The 18,305-nt window shown below is 35.9% G+C and overlaps 1 protein-coding gene across 33 annotated transcripts in view; it reads left to right on the top strand.

Annotated features, from left to right (window-relative positions):
• SOX6 (SRY-box transcription factor 6) overlaps window positions 1-18,305 on the top strand; it is a 785,339-nt gene that overhangs the window by 753,960 nt on the left and 13,074 nt on the right. For 29 of the 33 annotated variants that reach the window (XM_074401148.1, XM_074401147.1, XM_074401149.1 and 26 more), the window contains 2 exons: window positions 10,951-11,184; window positions 13,748-13,964. In XM_074401148.1, coding sequence (XP_074257249.1) covers window positions 10,951-11,184; window positions 13,748-13,964 — 451 coding nt within the window. The remainder of the gene's footprint in view (window positions 1-10,950; window positions 11,185-13,747; window positions 13,965-18,305) is intronic. The other 4 variants (XM_074401168.1, XM_074401172.1, XM_074401165.1 and 1 more) reach the window with 1 other exon arrangement.

Raw genomic sequence — 18,305 nt, 5'->3', positions numbered from 1 at the left:
TCACAATTTGTTCATTCTCCAATTATTTCCCTTTGTTCTATTAATAATAAAACTGCTATCATATTCTTATATGAGTCCATTTTTGACAGAAGTTTTTATTTAGTTGCTGAGTCATACATAAATATGCATTTTAATTGAAGAAATTGCCATAAAATCGTTATGCCACTTTATGCTTTCACCACCAGTATATTAGAGTCACAGTTGCTTTCTGTCCTGTCCACCATTTACAACTTAAGCCGTTCCAGCGGATATGAAATGCATCTCATTGTGGTTTCAATTTGCATTTTCCTTATGATTAATGCTAGGGAATACTTTTTCATCTGCTTATTGGCCATAACTATATTCTTTTTGTAAAATGTTCATTTAAGTCTATTGCCCATTTTAGAATTAGATTTTTTGGTCGTTCTTTATATATCCTGGATGCAAGTTCTTGCATATTTAGAACTCAGATATGTATGTTCTAAATATATTTTTCCAATATGTGCTTTGACATTTTATTTTCTTAACAATGACTTCTGATAAGCAGAGTTTTAATTTTTATAAAGTTCAATTTAACATTTTTATCGTATATTTAGTGATTTATATGTTGCATCTAAGAGACATTTTACTTTAAAGTCACTAAAATATTGCCTTATGTATATTTAGAGGCATGTTATAGTTTTTTGTTTCAGTTTTAAGTCATGGTTCATCTCTAATTATTGGGTATAATGTGTGATACAAGATCCAGAATTTTTTGCCGATGTATCTGTCAGCTTGTTCTAGCAGTATTTGTTGAAAAGACTATTATTTTCCACTTTAACAGCCTTAGTTTTCATTAAGATACTTTGAATCCTCTAATTTTCTTCAAGTTTGTTTTAGTTGTTCCTACTGCTTTATTTTTCATATAAATTTTAAAATCAATTTGCCAACTTATATAAAAAAACTTATGGACATTTTTATTGGAATTTAGTTGAATCTGTACATAAATTTGGGCACAACAGTATAACAATATAGAGTCTTCTGATTCATGAACGTGTTGTAATCCTCTATTTAGGTCTTTAAGTCACAAATGTTGTATTTTTTTAGTGTAGATGTCTTGAATACTTTTTTTCAGTTAAACTTATTCCCAAGTATTTTATTATCTGATGCTACTGTAAATGTAAATTTGAATATTTTTTTAATTGTTTGCTGCTAGTATACAGAATGATTGATTGATTTCTGTATCTTTTATTGTTTATTGTAATACTATTAAATTTACTTATTAGTTCTAGTATTTTATAGATGCCTTAGGATTTTTTATGTAAACGATTATATATGAACAGATAACATTATTCCTTTATAATTTATATACATTTTAATTATTTTATTTATTTATTTATTTTGAGATAGAGTCTTGCTCTGTCACCCAAGCTGTAGTGCAGTGGCATGATCTTGGCTTACTGCAACCTCCACCTCCCTGGTTCAAGCAATTCTCCTGCCTCAGCCTCCTGAGTAGCTGGGATTACGGGCGCATTCCACCATGCTAGCTAATTTTTGTATTTTTTAGTAGAGCGGGGTTTCACCATGTTAGTCAGATTGGTCTTGAACTCCTGACCTCATGATATCCCTGTCTCAGCCTCCTAAAGTGCTGGGATTACAGGTGTGAGCTTTTTATTTTTTTAATTGTTGATTAACAATGGTGAGACTGGACATCTTTGTCTTGTTCTTAATTTCTGGAGAAAGAATTCACTAGTTCACTACTAAGTATTATGTTACCAGTAGGTTTTTCCTAAATGCCCTGTATCAGACTGAGAAAGTTTCCTTTTAATACTAATTTCCTAAGTATTTCTAACATGAATGAATATTGAATGTTGGCAAAACCATTTTCTGAATCTATTGTGATTACCATGTGTTTTCTTTCCCTTTATTCTGTTAATGTAGTGAACTACATTGTCTGATTTTCTTTTTTTTTTTTTTTTTTTTTTTTTTTTTGAGACGGAGTTTCGCTCTTGTTACCCAGGCTGGAGTGCAATGGCGCGATCTCGGCTCACCGCAACCTCCGCCTCCTGGGCTCAGGCAATTCTCCTGCCTCAGCCTCCTAAGTAGCTGGGATTACAGGCACGTGCCACCACGCCCAGCTAGTTTTTTGTATTTTTAGTAGAGACGGGGTTTCACTATGTTGACCAGGATGGTCTCGATCTCTCGACCTCGTGATCCACCCGCCTCGGCCTCCCAAAGTGCTGGGATTACAGGCTTGAGCCACCGCGCCCGGCCTCATTGTCTGATTTTCAAATGTTAAACCGGTTTTACATACCTGAGATAAGTTCCACTTGCTAATGATATAATACATATATTTTACATTTGGCTGGATTCAATTTGTTAACATTTTATTTTAAAATTCTGCATTTATGCTCAAACCTCTGTCAGGATATGCTGCCCCATAAATTTAATTAAGAAGTGTTCCTTCTTCCTCTACTCTCTTACCTTTATGCAAGATTATTATTATTTTCCTTAAATGTTTGAAAGAACTTACCAGTGAAACCATTCAGGGCTTCAGTTTTCTTTGTGGGTAAGTTCTTGGTTATAAATTCAATTGATTTATTAGCTATCAGAGTATTCAGATTTTCTATTTATTCTTGAGTGAATTTTGGTAGTTTATGTCTTTCAACAAATATGTTAATTTTATCTAAATAGTCAAATTTATTGAAATTAAGTTATCTATAATATTCCCTTTTTATTTTTCTAATCTGGGTAGTATCTATAGTGAAATCCCCTCTTTCAGTCCAAATACTGGCATTTATGTTTTCTTTGTTGATCCATCTTACTCAGGTTTATCAATTTTGTTGTTGTTGTTGTTGTTGTTGTTGTTGTTGTTGTTGTTGTTTCAAATTTCTAACCTTGGCTTTTTAAGTTGTCTTTATTGTATCTGTATTCTGTTTCATTGGTTTCACTGATTCTTACTCTTTATCCATTCAGAAAAATGACTGACTTTTAATTAATTTGATTAATTTGTGTAATATGATAATTGCATTTGTTGGGTTTAGGTCTTACACATTAGTATTTTTTTCTCTACTTGTATTTGTTCCCTTTGTTTTTAACCTTTTATTTCTCCTCTCTCCTGCCTTCCTTTGGGTTAATTGAATCTCTGTTTAAGTCTTTTGTTTGAATTACTCTGTTGGATGTTTTTAACTATACTTCTTTGTATTTTTTTAATTTTTTGTTTGTTTGTTTTTTATTTGAGTCCACATCTTGTTCTGTCACCCAGGCTGGAGTGCAGTGGCCCAGCCCCAACCTCCTGGGCTCAAGCAGTCCTCCCATCTCAGCCTCCTGAGTAGCTAGAACTACAGGTGCATGCCACCACACCTAGCTAAATTTTTAACCTTTTGTAGAGACAGAATCTCACTATGTTGTCCAGGCTGGTCTTGAACTCTTGGCCTCAAGCGATCCTCCCACCTCAGCCTCCCAAAGTGCTGAAATTACAGGCATGAAATACCTCACATGGCCTCTGTATTTTTTTAAATTGGTTTTTCTAAGGATTCACTATGAAATCTTAATCGAGTATCCTTACAGTTAAAATTTTACCACTGCATGCAAAATAAAGCAAGCTTTAACAATCTAATTCTACTTACACCTTCATCCTTTGTGCTAACATACTATTGTTGTTCCATATTTCACCTCTTTATATGTCAAAATCCCATGATGCAATGTTGTATTTTGTATTAAATAGCTCCTTGCCAAAAACATTAGACAATTAGCTATTTATTAGTGAAATCCAGAGAAGAAAAAATGGTTACATATCATTTTTGATGTTCCTCCTTTCTTTCTGTGTATCTGGTTTTTGTCGAGTGTTATTTCTTTTCCTCTTGAATACTTCCCTTGAATGTCTCTTTTGGTATTTGTCGCTGGTAACCTGTGTTCCTAGCTTTTATTCATTTGAGAGTATATTTCACATTCATTTTTGAAGCATATGTTCACTGGATAAAACTCTTAATTTATTTCTCTTTTTAGCATTATAAAGATGTTCTATAGTCTGCTAGTCTTCATTGTTTCTAGTGAATAATCATCCCTTGTTCATATTTTTGTTTCCCTGTAAGTAATATGTCCCTTTTTCTGAAATTTTCTTTATCTTTGGTTTTCAGTAGTTTAACTACTTTCTAGGTGTGGTTTTCTTTGCATTGTTTCTAGTAAATAATCAGCCCTTATTTGTATTTTTGCCTCCCTATAAGTAATATGTCTCTTTTCTCTGGAATTTTCTCTTTGTCTTTGGTTTTCAGTAGTTTAACTAGTTTCTAGGTGTGGTTTTCTTTTTATTTATTTGCCCTGCATTCTCTGATGTCTTAAACTTCTTAGTTGATGTTTCTCACCAAATTCAGTTAATTTTCAGCCAGTATTTTTCTTTTTTTTCTTTTAAATTGTTTTGGTCTCTGAGTCACATTTTCCTGGTTGTTTGTACAACTTATAATTTTTTATCATATATTATATGTTGTGGATGATCAACTGTAGATACTCAGTATTTTATTATCTTCCTCTGAGAAATTTTAATTTGGGAGACAAGAAGCAGTTAAGTTACCTGCTGCACGCATTAAACTTGTGGAACCTCAGTTTTTACATTATTGAGGGAGAGTGTTTTTTAATTTTGTTTTTAGTCTTAAGGCAAATTCTTTCTCCTAACATACAGAATTTATTCCTAAGGAGTTGCCCCTCTGGAGTGTCAGTGGGAAGCCCCAGGTGTTTATGAGTTCCTTCTAACTTGACAGGATTTAAATTCAAATTCTGTTTTCCTTGCAAAGGGCATCAGCTGAAATGTCTTTTCAGATTTTCCAGGTACACAGCTCTGTTTTTTATTGGGTACATTTGAGTCTTCCAAATACATGGCAAGTTCAGGTGTCATCAGCCACCTGTAAGTTCAAACTCTGTCTTCTGACACATTAAGCCAACTAGACTGACTTTCTATTTGGATTCTAGCCACTCTATGCTAAGAAGACCAGGAAGTGTCTTCATGGGAAAAACTATGAAAACAGAATTTAATTTAGTAAAATGCCTTTCATTCTAGAATGGAATCCACTTCAGTTTCTGCTTAATTTTGGTAGGCCTCTCTATCTCATAGATATCTTTAATATCTATGGAGTTTTTTTTTCATATTTTGTTCAGAGTTTATATTTATTGTCTGTTGTAGGATTGGTCTGATATGAGCTATTCTGCCCTTACCAGAACTGGATTTTGTGCCAATATTTTGTGCCCTTTTGTGCCAATATTTTGCATATATCACATTAATTCTGTCTGACAAAATGTAAGTTTTCATGGACCTTTGAAGAGGTAGTCACTTTTTTTTTCTCTGTTCTTTATTAATTCACTGTTAATCATTGAGACTATTTAGTGGTAATTTCTCATTTAGTTTTCCATTTTGATCTCTTCTAGAACATATTTCTTCCATGTTATTCTTCTGCTTAAAAACCTTAAAGACTTCTTGTCATTCAAGGTGCTTAGCAAATCTGGTCTCTATTTACTTTTCTAATTTCACCTCTTAGTACTCCCCTCTTTTTTTTTTTTTTTTTTTTTTTTAACACATAAACCCAAGCCATAGCTAGCTTCTTTTTATTCCCTAAAATGTCCTTTGCTGTTTTTGTAACTCTGTGCCTTTACTCACACTGATTTTCTGGCCTGAAATAGTTTCACATTCATTCATACCTGCTGGTAAATTCTTACTTCTCTTTTTTTTTTTTTTTTTTTTTTTTTTTTTTTTGAGACGGAGTTTCGCTCTTGTTACCCAGGCTGGAGTGCAATGGCGCGATCTCGGCTCACCGCAACCTCCGCCTCCTGGGTTCAGGCAATTCTCCTGCCTCAGCCTCCTGAGTAGCTGGGATTACAGGCACGCACCACCATGCCCAGCTAACTTTTTGTATTTTTAGTAGAAACGGGGTTTCACCATGTTGACCAGGATGGTCTCGATCTCTTGACCTCGTGATCCACCCGCCTCGGCCTCCCAAAGTGCTGGGATTACAGGCTTGAGCCACCGTGGCCGGCCCTTACTTCTCTTTTAAGATGCTGCTTAAGCACCATTTCAACTCTGAAGACTCCCTAATATTCATCTCTGTCCACACCAATTGTGTTAGTTGCTTCTTTTCCCTGCTCTAATAGTATTTTAAAATTACCTCTAGCATCGTTTGTAATTTTTAATTTATGTGTCTTTTCCCATTGGACCAAATTCCTTAAAAACAAAGCACATGTGTTATTTATCTTTGTATACCCCATCAAAATGCAAGGTATATATGAAATGTGTCAGAAGTGTTTATTGAATTAATACATAAATAAATGATTACTAGGCACATTATAGAATCAACCAGAGTTCCCCTTAGGGAGAACTTTATGCATGCATCAAGCACTCACTCATTCACTCTGATATCCCTTGGAATTTACCCAGGAAGGGGCCTCTCCAGGATTAGTTCAGGACCATTGCCAGAGGCTATGATGGTGAAACTGGCCTTCTTTCCAACCCACCTGGAAAACCTCCATTTTGTCTTCTCTTTAAATCATTCAAATCACAGCTTTCTAAGGAGGTATTTGCCTTGGCCATTTCTATTTTCTCTCTGCAGATTAACCATCTTTAATCTAACTGAAAGTTTGCCTTTACATAAACGGAGATGAAGGATGAATTAAACAATTTGAGCCTTGCAGGGGAAGTTGTAGGAGCAGCCTCTCCTGAGGTACAGGGACCTTTTCTCTTGAAGCCTACTGTGGTGCTGTTGATCTCTTGGCCTTTCAGTAACTGTCATTTGGGACTATTGTTGCTGGCAATTAAAGACTCTTAGGTCAGCTGGAAATTCGTCTCCAGGTACTTAGCTGTAGGTCTAGGCTTCTTCCAACAGCTCTTCATGAAAAATCATATGCTGAACTCACAAATGACTCCTTTGCTATTAAAAGAAGAAGCTGCCTCATAGAATTGTGAGCCATTCCAAGTTCTGGATTCTGTTGTAGACTACCGGCTATTTAAGAATGAAATACTTGGTTTTTTACACTTAATGATGAATAGAGCTGTATGAAATCATAAGATATGCAGATTTTTAAAATTAATTATAACAAAGTGAAGTTTAGACTTCAGAACACAGATTAATAGTATACCTTTTGAAAACAATTTATAGTATGCTATAAAAGTTTTCTTATCTGTTTAAAAGGGTTTTCCAAATATCCAATTTCCATTTTTAAATTTTTGAATTTATACACACACATATACAATCATATGTATTTCTACTGTGGCAACAATTCCTTAACCATTTTGTTTCAGAAGCAAAGTTTAGGGACACTTTCTAAATGTTATTTTGACTTTGTAGTCCTTAATACTTAAAATTTGGAATCTAAGCTTAACTCAAACCTAGGTTGTAAATTCAAGTAATAGATAAGTTGTCAGCTTTAAATGAAAAAAGTAATATTGAGAGTTTTTTAATCAAAATATTCAAGAAATATTTGTTGAAAACATCTTTCTGTGTAGTATTCATATGGATGCTTCAATGAATTCCACATACGTTTTATATGGCACAGTCACTTCTAAAAGACAGAATAGAGGAAACCCTCACATGTATTTGTGGTTTATATTACTGTATTTCCTGTACATTGCCCAGGTATTAACTCAGATATTATCAATCTAGGGAAGGACACACTCCCTTTCCAGCACTTTAGTGGTGGTGGTGAAAGCAAAGATTGGTCTGTTGTTGTTTTTCATTGACTTTCTAATTAAGGAGAGTGACCTCCTGGGCATAGTTTGCATAGTCATAAGATAGCCTTAGAGTACCACAATTTGGGAGAGGGTACAGGTCAGGGGCAAACATAGGAAGCAGGGAGAAGGAAAAACAGGAAAACATTGAAATGTTTTCCAAGTTATGATTTTGCAGAGGGATCTGAGCACTGCAATCTGTGTAGTGTTAAAAGTCACTGCTGTAGTTGATCACGTATCAGAATAAATTTAAAAGTGTTTCAAACTTTGGCCTCCCTGAGTAAATCTATTCTTCCCAAATCTTGGTTCATCTGATGCAACATTTCTAGTTTAGCTTAGGATGTCCCCATTCATTTTGTAGTTCACTCCTTCTGGAAGAGAGACAAAGTGATGCCCATGTGATCCAAAGAATTTTCTATTTTTCCCCTTCTTAATTCATGTTTTTGTTCTGTGCACTGTGCTTGAGTTTTTCAACTTCTGGAAGCATTACATGTGAGTCCCAGAGACCTGCTGTGTAATCAATTTCTTGTCCTTCAGTTCTTGAAGACAGTCTGTGATGTAGGAGGAAAGGAAAAGGTTAGAGCAGGCTAGAGGTCAGACTTGAGCTCTGTTCCTTAGAAAAAGGTAGAAAATAGTAAAGTAGAAGAAAGTAGTAAGGTTAGTGAAGACTGTGGCAGAGTTAGGGTTAGAGTGAGAGATTGGGCAGATGTATGGCATATCTGGGAGAATCAACCGGTATGGAGTAGAGAATCTAGGATGTTTATGCTAAAGCCAGCGTCTAAAAATTCACCATGATCTCTGTCAGTCTTTAGGTAGTAAAACTTCCCCTTTACAATGAAATACGTATTTTAAATGAAGAAATAAATGGAAGCTGCCTATTTGGTTTTGCCAGAGGTGGAGAGAAAGCTACAACAGTAAAAGCAGGTCTCAAATGTTAATCACCTGTGGCATAGTAGTTAACTTAAAATAATATTGAAATGTTTTTGCATCTGACATTCTCCACAAACCTGTCTCCTTTTATGTGAATGCATATCAGTATATAAATTGCTAAATCCATGTCAGTTGTAAAGTAATGGCACTGAGGGCATCATAAATTACCATGGTGATCCTCAGGAGAAGACACTGTCATATCTGAATGAGTGTTTCACTTCCAGAGTAATGTATGCCTTCATCTGGCCCAGCAGTCAGCATATTGCCCTGTGTTGATGGATATTGTCAGCTGGAAGCTACACTACATTTCACTGCACAATAAACATGGCTGTCAAACCCATATAAAGTGAAATCAATTTATCCTGTATGGTCAGTGCATTTTAAATGAAATTAATGTACTGTGGGTATGGTGGCAAAAAGGTATCATATTAGTTATGCATCTTGGGATCTAAGACTTTTCATGTAAAGGATCATTCTGTCTAGTAGGCCTAAAAGAAGGGCTGTTTATAAAATATGTTATTTCTGCACAATCTTCAGAAAGTAGCCTTTCTGCCCTCCTTCCTGTTTAGAAAAAAATTCATGTTAGCTAATCCCACCCCTTTATACTGCCTTTTGTTTGCAGTAAATGATGACCATATTTGCTAAATAATAGTGCACTATAATGTTGTAATTTATTACTGGCTTTGACACAAATTTCTACTTAACCAACGTATCTAAAAATAGAGTGGAAGGGCCAGAGATTGATTGAATCATGGTGGTCCTGTATAATAACTTCACTGAGCAGAAAGGGTTTACTTTTTTCAGAAAATAGAAATGTTGGTTTTATTGTGTATTTTGCTTCTAAACTTCTGAGTGTAGGCATTCCTGTTATATCTTAGAAGCCTTGTCTGAGGCTATCAGTTTGACCACTTTACCTTTAATTATAGAAGTTCTCAATCTGCAGGAGATATTCAGGAGTTGCCATATCACAAAGTATATATCAGCATATCACCCTAGTAGGATGCATGAAAACAAGCAAGAGCCATGTTCATTCATTCAGTTATTCATTCAGTCATTCATTAATGTAATTTTGCTAATTGAAATCCTATATACGAAGTACTTCATTGAATCCTAGGAATACAGCAGTGAATGAGACCCAGCCCTTGCTCTATCTTCAAGGAGCTTTCATCTAGTATGTTACTAGAATCAGCTCTTTGGAAATTATGAAGCATCAGGAATTTAGGCATAGTTTCATAGATGTTAAAGAACTACCCTTAAACGACAGAAAAAATAGATCAGGAATCTTGAAATAAATGCCTCTAAGTCTATGACTTTTGCATATGAGGTGAAAACCAAATAATCTTTGTTTAATGAATATTTTGTTATCTATTATATGGGAAATCCTGAGGATACAAGAATGAGTATAGCATAATCACTAACTTCAGGTACCTCATATTCCTGAGAGGAGTGGAAAGGAGGGAGATAGTCACATAAATCATAATTACTATAGGGTATGTCTCCTGAAAGCAAGAGGAGTGCAGCCTGGGGAGCATCATCGCAAATGCTGTTCCTTTAGCCTGAATTGCCCTTCCCATCTGGCTTTACTCCCTCTCCCACTCACCTGCTGGTTCCTATTTGTTCTTCAAGACTCATTTTAAGCATCACATCTCCTGGGAAGCACTAGCTGACTGTTCTGTCTGCTGCTCTTTTGGTGCCCCGTTATTGTCAATATTGTAGCACCTCTCACCTCCTTTGTTATAATCGTCTGTCCTTACTCTAAACTGTGACTCCTTTAAAGCATGAGCTGTTTTATTTACCATGGTCTCCTTAGCACCTGGTATAAAACCTAGGTTATAGTAATTGTTCAATTAATATTTTTCATTGAATTAATTCATTCAATCATGAAACATGTCAACATTGGAGGATGAATGGGATTTAGCATGAAAGAGTAGGAGAGGGGTCTTCTAGGCAATGAAAAGAGCACAGGTCAAAACCATATTGTCAAAAAGAATTCTATTTGTAGGAAACATATAGAGTGGTTGTGATCTGGGGCAAACAAGTCTAAAATGACAGGTAAAAGCATGCTTTTGAAGAAGGGAATTAGAGCAGCAAAGTTTGCCATAAGGTAATGTCATTCATTGCTGTATCACCTAATATTGATTGTAGTAAATGTGGTAAAATTAATTCTTAGTATGTTTTTGAGGGCTACAACAGAAAAGCCTATAGAATTGTCATTTGAACCTGCCTTCTACTTCCAAGAAGTCACTTAGAAAATAAGAGGAGTACCTGAGGAAAACAGCTGACCCAAGCTGTGTGACATTATCCACATAATAACGCTTTCCACTCATCTTGTTCTTCCTGCCCTGACATTACAGGAAGTAAAGCAATGAATGGCTCTGCAGCTAAACTACAGCAGTATTATTGTTGGCCAACAGGAGGTGCCACTGTGGCTGAAGCACGAGTCTACAGGGATGCCCGCGGCCGTGCCAGCAGTGAGCCACACATCAAGCGACCAATGAATGCATTCATGGTTTGGGCAAAGGATGAGAGGAGGAAAATCCTTCAGGCCTTCCCCGACATGCATAACTCCAACATTAGCAAAATCTTAGGTGAGTTCCGAAGCACAGCTAAAGCTGATCTTCTCCCCCGTGAGTCCCATGAGTGGCACCAGCGTGGGAAGCAGGGGCATAACTAGGATCCTAAGGGACACTGCGGGGCACTTGTTAGATGAAGATCAGCCAGCTGCCACAGGAGGCTTTGTCATCGTGTCTGCCTCCCCCACCCCACAACGTGGCATTTAGGTTTGGAAGTTATTATGTCCACTAGGTGCTAGGGCAGCACTGGCTAAACACTTATTTTAGAGACAAAACTATTTATAGTATGTGTTAATACTGGGAATTTAGCAACTCTTGAGAGGTCACAGGAATCATGGAGACAAGCTTTATCCCTTTTTACTGTGCAGTTCTCTTAAATTCATACTTTGCTATGAAATACTCATAGACCCTACAGTTTTCTGCTTTAGTGTTCTTGGGTTCATATATCCCACTGAAAGAATTCATCAAGGACTAGAAATCCAAAATGGTGTGAAATTCATGGAGTGCAGAACAGTGCCTCTGATGATCACTTTAAAACTTGTAAAATAAATCTACATTTATTTTAATAAGATATGACTAGTTCAAATTTCATAGCAGTGAGCTGAACACGTGAACCACAGGGCAGAGGCCCATTTTGTGGTAAATTGCCAGAGTGATTCTCTATTTCTCAGGATTAAACTCAAGCCTTGTTCTGTTAGTATAGAGCTTGCCTAGTGCAGATTGTACAGTTTGGAATTATTGTGCTCAACATGTTAAACATATTTTATTCAACATGCAGCATTACAGTCAACATGTTTCCTCTTTAAAAAGGAAAAACACAGAAGGCACTGTTCTACTTAAGCTGTCACGATGTGACAGAATCTCAAAGGAAGCCATTTAAGAAGCTGAAAAACATTAGAGACTTAAACTGTGGTTTTAATTTTTTAAATGTTTTGTTCAAAAGTAATAAATATTTAACCTGAGTAAATATCAGTGATCTGGACATGCACAGATACACATGTTTTGTCACTGTATAAATAATTTAACTTGATTCTGAGGCATTATGAGGCAGTGACCTCTAACAAAAATTTAAAATATACATAAGCTCAAATACTGGTGAAATGTTAAAAAATGTTTTTCTTTTTTTTCTTTTGATTTTCTAATTTCAAAATGGATACTAAATGTCATAACAATTAAGTTTGGTTTTTACTTTTAGAGCTTCAGAGTTATGCATAGGGATGTTATTCTTTTGAATGTAAATACTTTTCAAACCAAAAGCTCCTAATAGACACATTTTTTTTTCTAGTTAAACGATATTCTAAAAGAGAAAAAATTAGGCTTTTCTGGCCTTACAGTTTTATATTTAACTTTGAGATTTTCGTATTTTTCTGCCCTTTTAGTATCAATATGTGTAAGCTTTCAGATAGGCACAGAACCTCTCTGTTTCCATTTTGGCAGCTGTGGGGAATCTATATTATTGGTGTGCATTCTGTGAAAACATTTTTAAGAATATAGTAAGTATATTCATTAAAGTGTACACTTTGAAGCGCAAGCATTTCAAGAGCACCAAGAATTCTTTGTTAATTGGGGCTTTAAGCTGCTGGAAGCTAGCAGAGCACAGAGAAACCTATCTGCCTAGACCGTCTACACAACTTTTGCACAACAATCGGGAAAGAGCAGGGATGGATGTGCTATTAAAGCAGACCAGGATATTGCTGGCTGCAGAGAGTATTTGTACAACTTTTCCATTTGTTTATGTATGAAAAATCTCCACTGAAGAATAGCTAACATCCAGTCTGCACAGCTGTTACCGCTTTATTCACCAGCGAGACACAAAAATGCAATTTGATACATGTAAAAAAACACATCCCCTCTTTGTCAAGTGTTTAGATAATTCTTTATAAACAATATTAGAGAAGTGAATACTTATCCTTCTTCCTGTATAAACCGTATTAAAAATTTTTGTACTTTTATTGGTACAGCTTTGAATGAGCGTTTATAGTACTTGAAAGTGGTATATATAATTCCAACGGTACCTTCCGGTTCTAAAGCTATAACTTCTTAAGTAGAGCTTAGGTTTTTAATTACCTAGGCCAGGGGTGACGTGTACACAGTAGTTTTTTATATATGGAAGGATTTCAACATCTGCTGACATCTTGTCAAAGGATAGTTTTGCTAAAGATAGTTGGAATTTGGGAGATGTTTGAATTTCTAGGACCAAGAGAGCTTTTCCTGAGAATCGTGTCATGCTCAAAAGTGTGCTTAGGAGGCTTAGCCGTTTAAGCTTGTTGAGAGGATAGGCATGTGGATGGGAAAGACCTTGGTGTAGGCAATGATCTTTAAGCAGCAAAGATATATTTTAAAACACTATAATAGGATCAGTCTTAAACTATTGAGAGAAATAATGCAAGAAAGTATCATATGCAAAATTGTTCTTTGCACTTTAGTCTAAAAGTCTAGGTGGGAGGGCCAGTGATATGTGGTAATTGGAGCCACCCAGCACGCAGATGAGTGAAGTGGTGTGAAGGTATATCTAATTGTGTTTGCCTGGAATATGTTGCCTTGACTCCTTGGTACTTAAGGCTATTTTTATTTCTAGGATCTCGCTGGAAATCCATGTCCAACCAGGAGAAGCAACCTTATTATGAAGAACAGGCCCGGCTAAGCAAGATCCACTTAGAGAAGTACCCAAACTATAAATATAAACCCCGACCGAAACGCACCTGCATTGTTGATGGCAAAAAGCTCCGAATTGGGGAGTATAAGCAACTGATGAGGTCTCGGAGACAGGAGATGAGGCAGTTCTTTACTGTGGGGTAAGTATTCTTGAATTTAGCCACCTGGGCCTTTCTTTTGCAGTAAGTAACTGTAGGATGGCTACCGGCAGTATGTTTGGGAGGGAGATTAGGGAAGGGGGAGGTTGTGACATACTGATGGGGCCTGGCCATGAGAATCTTTGCTGCGTCATAGGGACACAGCCTTGCACCATGGCTCCTATTCAAATCAAGCCAAACCTGGAACAGCTCACTCCCAGCTGATCACTCCTGTCATTGTCTCCCCAGCCAATTTAAGATGCTCAGTGCCCACACACAGAGTTTCTGGTAGTTTATTTAAGCAGACATAGAGAGGGAAAAAAAAAAAATCAAAACTAACCTTAAGAAATCCCTAGAAGCTTTCCAGCTTCCCTGGGTGTGCTTCTGACTCTAATCACAATAGTCTACTTTTGTTGTGGGATCTACCACAAGATAATTGGCCTTGACATTGGTTAGAGGACCTCATTTTTGGCATAAGATACAGAACTCCTGTTGCAGTAAATTACTCTGTGGTAGGAGAAGTAACAATGTGTATTTTCTTGCTTAAATCAGAAACTAGACATGCTTTTGGTATCTTCAAGTCTGATTTCATGTCATTTTGTTTAAAAATTAGGTAATAGATTTCTGGTATAAATTTCAACTTGGCTGACTGGCTGTCTGCATTCAAAAGAGGCCCCTCATAACCACAGTAGTCAGGATAAGCAGGGATGCGGATGACTGTAGATTCTGGCATATCCAGACCTAGAAGCACAGCCGGGTGGCAAACCCAGAGGGCCATTTGAGGCACAGACCTGAAGCAGCTGGACTCAGAGTAGGGAAACACTTGGGAAACAGCTTGAGAGAGAGAAATGGAGTAAGCAAGAGGGAAGCTGCATTTGCTGTGAACTTAGAGGAGAATTGAGGAGCTGTGCTGTGCTAGGGAATTAAGAGAGCTTCACTTGAAGGGGAAAAAAAGAGATACCTTAAAGAAGTAAAGAGCTATTTATTTTTAAGAGCACTCAAGAGGTAACCCCATGGAACAAAAAGCTGGTTTCAGAGCATGTGTTTAAAAGGAATAGTAAATAGTCTAGGAAAAACAAAGCCAATGAAAGCAGTGTGGGTCATGAATCTGTGCAGTACACTGTGGTGTTCTGGGGAGGAGTGTGGGCTTTGGAGTTTGACTCCTGGGGTTCACATGCTGACTGTCCCATCTACCTGGGCAAGTTATTTAACTTCTCTAACTTCTGTTTTCTCATGTGTAAAATGAAACTAATAGCAGAAGCTATCTTGTGTGATTGTTGAGAGGATTCAATGAGGCAATGCTTTTAAAAGTACTTTATGTAGTGCTTAGTACAATATCAATAAAGGTGAACTCTAGCATTATCATTACTATTTAATATGTATTTATTATCACAGAAAATGATATTTTATATCACACAAGATGATCAACGAATTTCTTTATACCACAACAGAACCTCTTAGAGGTAGAGAGAAGTTTAAGCCACTTTATTATTCAAAGATCCCCGTATGTTAATAAATGAAGACATGACAAAATATGATTATCAAATTCCTCTATATTATAAATGTTTGCTTTTGTAAAGGTAATGCTTTTAATGTGGAAAAGTGCAATGCAGTATAATTGGGCTATTCAGATGATAATTAGAGGCTTTACGAAAAATACTAATTCATAGTCCACTTTAAGATTGTGTGATACACATTCTCTTTTAATCCTGTTAGTACACCTCTAAGATAGTGTATAATCTCTTGATAGTATAGAATCTCTTTTGAACAATCCACAGTTTCAGTTTGAGGCCTTTTGTGATTCCTCCCCTTTTCCCCAGTCGTGTTCCCTGTGTATGTAGTGACACATAGTGGGGCTGTTTCACCAGTCTGGAAGACAACAAAAGGGACTGTTTTAATGCCTTGACATAATGCTTATTTGAAAATATGAGTTGCAGTGTTACTATTCAATTTAGTTCCCTTTATTCCCTTTACTAAAGGATACATTAAAACAGCTCTGGATCAAAATACCACAACATGTACCAGTACATGTAAAATAAAACAACTTAATAGCATCTATTATTTATTGACTACCTGCTGTATACTAGGATTTTAGATATATAAATCACATAATTCTCTAAATAAGATAAAGAAGTTGAGGTTTAGAGAGTTCCTATGGCTACCGAAAGAGCGAAGGTTCAAATTCACGTCTTGGCCCTCATCATGCCAACTGACTCAGGAACTGTCCTTACCACTTTGTCTCAAAATATGCCTCATAGCCCTATGGTGGCAGTCATGAGTGTGGCTGTGCCATCTGAGCAAGAGCTCTTAGCACTAGGAAAAAATGAAGTCTCTGCTGTGGCATATGGTGCATAAAAAGAGCTTTGAAATTTAGAGAGTAAGTATCCTGCTTTTGATAGTGTAGGAGAGTCCTTTATGGAAGGATCATTTTAGACTGCAGAATAGGGCTATTGAAGTGCAGACAATGATCAGAATGTCCTATTCTTTAATGTCAATGTTGAACATTTTCCTCTGCTCAGCTTTGATAAAACTTGCTACATAGAACCAGGTGTTATTTCTGCTTAAGGATTTGTATTCTCTTTTAAGTAGCTGTAGTTGATAGATTATTAACTTACTGAGGTTTATCTTTGGATATTGATCTTTATTAGATATAAAGTTATTATAAGAGTAGAGAGAAAAACAAACAAAAAATTCAAATATTGCTATTGACATCTTGATGGAATGGGTTGAGATCAATTTTTATAGCTGATTTTGAAAAGACATGCATAACTTTCAAGCCAATAAAAGTGCATATACTGCTAAACATTTTCATGCCTTTTACTGACTACACAACTGTGGCTGATGAGTTAGATTTTTTTTATTACTTAGCTATTATGAAATGAATTTATCAATAATATGGAATGGAGCAAAGTTAGCTCTTGCCTTGGTTTTAACCTCTTCAGTTTGCAGAATAAGTATCAGAATATTGTAATAATTCTGATAAGGGTACTATTAATGTAGAGGCAATATTCATTAGGGTACATATATCTACAATGATGTCTTCCCAAAGAACTATGACCAAATATACTTCCATTTATTTGAAACTTATTTGGTAATTTACCTATGAATGCATAGAGAATTATGCAGGTACATTCAGCCCTCCGCATTCTGTGGGTTCTGCATCTGTGTATTCAACCAATTGTGTATCAAAAATATATATTTTTAATTCCAGAAAATGTTATATTATTGCTAAGTTACACTGCGTAGTTAGGTCTACAGTGGTTGCATCTCTATGGAACATGTACAGACTTTTATTTTCTTGTCTTCATTTCCTTAACAATCCAATATAACAAATGTTTACATAGCATTTACATTGTATCAGCTATTATAAATAATGAGATTGTTTGAAGTATATGGGGGATGTGTGTAGGTTATATGCAAATACTATACGACTTTATAAAAGGGACTTGAGCAGCCTCGCATTTTGTTATCTGTGGAGGATCCTAGAGCCAATTCCCCATGACACTGATATAAAACTACTATAAAATATTAAATTTAGGGCTACTTTTTAAGCAATGATAAAGATACATTATTGAATACTTACTGTGTGCTATATACTCTGCTGAGTAGATTATACAGATTATTGCAAATACAACAAATTTACAAGGTAGGCAATATCATTCCCATTATACAATTGAAAAACACAATATTCAGAGATGTTAATTTGTCCAAGGCCTCACAGCTAGTTAGTGGCAGAGCTGAGATATAAATAAGGCTTCTGTGAATGTGAAATATGTGTCATTTCTACCAAAGGATAATGGGAAGGACATGACATTACGCACACAGATTCCGTACAGTGTAGTAGTTAAGAGCATCAGTTCTGGAATCAGACTATTCTGGCTCAAATACTAGATCTGCACCTCCTTGGCTGTAGGAACTAATACACGGCAATCTTTATTCCTCTGAACTCACCCTTGCCTTTCGGAAGCATTTAATCTCTCTCTACCTCAGTTTCCTCGTACGTAGAATGAGAATGACAATATTGATGACATGACACATTCAGGACTCTTCTTGAAGACTGAGTAACTTAATATTTACAAAGTGTTTAGAACATTGCCTAGCGTATGAAAAGCTCTAAATTCAAGTATATATTACAATTCTAGAAAAATAATACTGTGTGCCAAGTATATATTCTATATTATATTAAAATAATTATTTTCAGTGCCTTGTGCTATAAGTGATTTGAACACTTACCATTTTAATCTTAGTTTTTAAAAGGGTGAATCAATCCTATTTAAGACACTTACAAAATACAATTAAATTAGCATAGATTAGCCATGCTCTTTTAAGTATTGTCCTCCTGTA

Source organism: Saimiri boliviensis, chromosome 6 (assembly GCF_048565385.1).
Source record: "Saimiri boliviensis isolate mSaiBol1 chromosome 6, mSaiBol1.pri, whole genome shotgun sequence".
Taxonomy (NCBI): Eukaryota; Metazoa; Chordata; class Mammalia; order Primates; family Cebidae; genus Saimiri; species Saimiri boliviensis.
The sequence above is the reverse complement of the archived record's forward strand: the minus strand, read 5'-3'. Positions and strand labels throughout refer to the sequence as shown.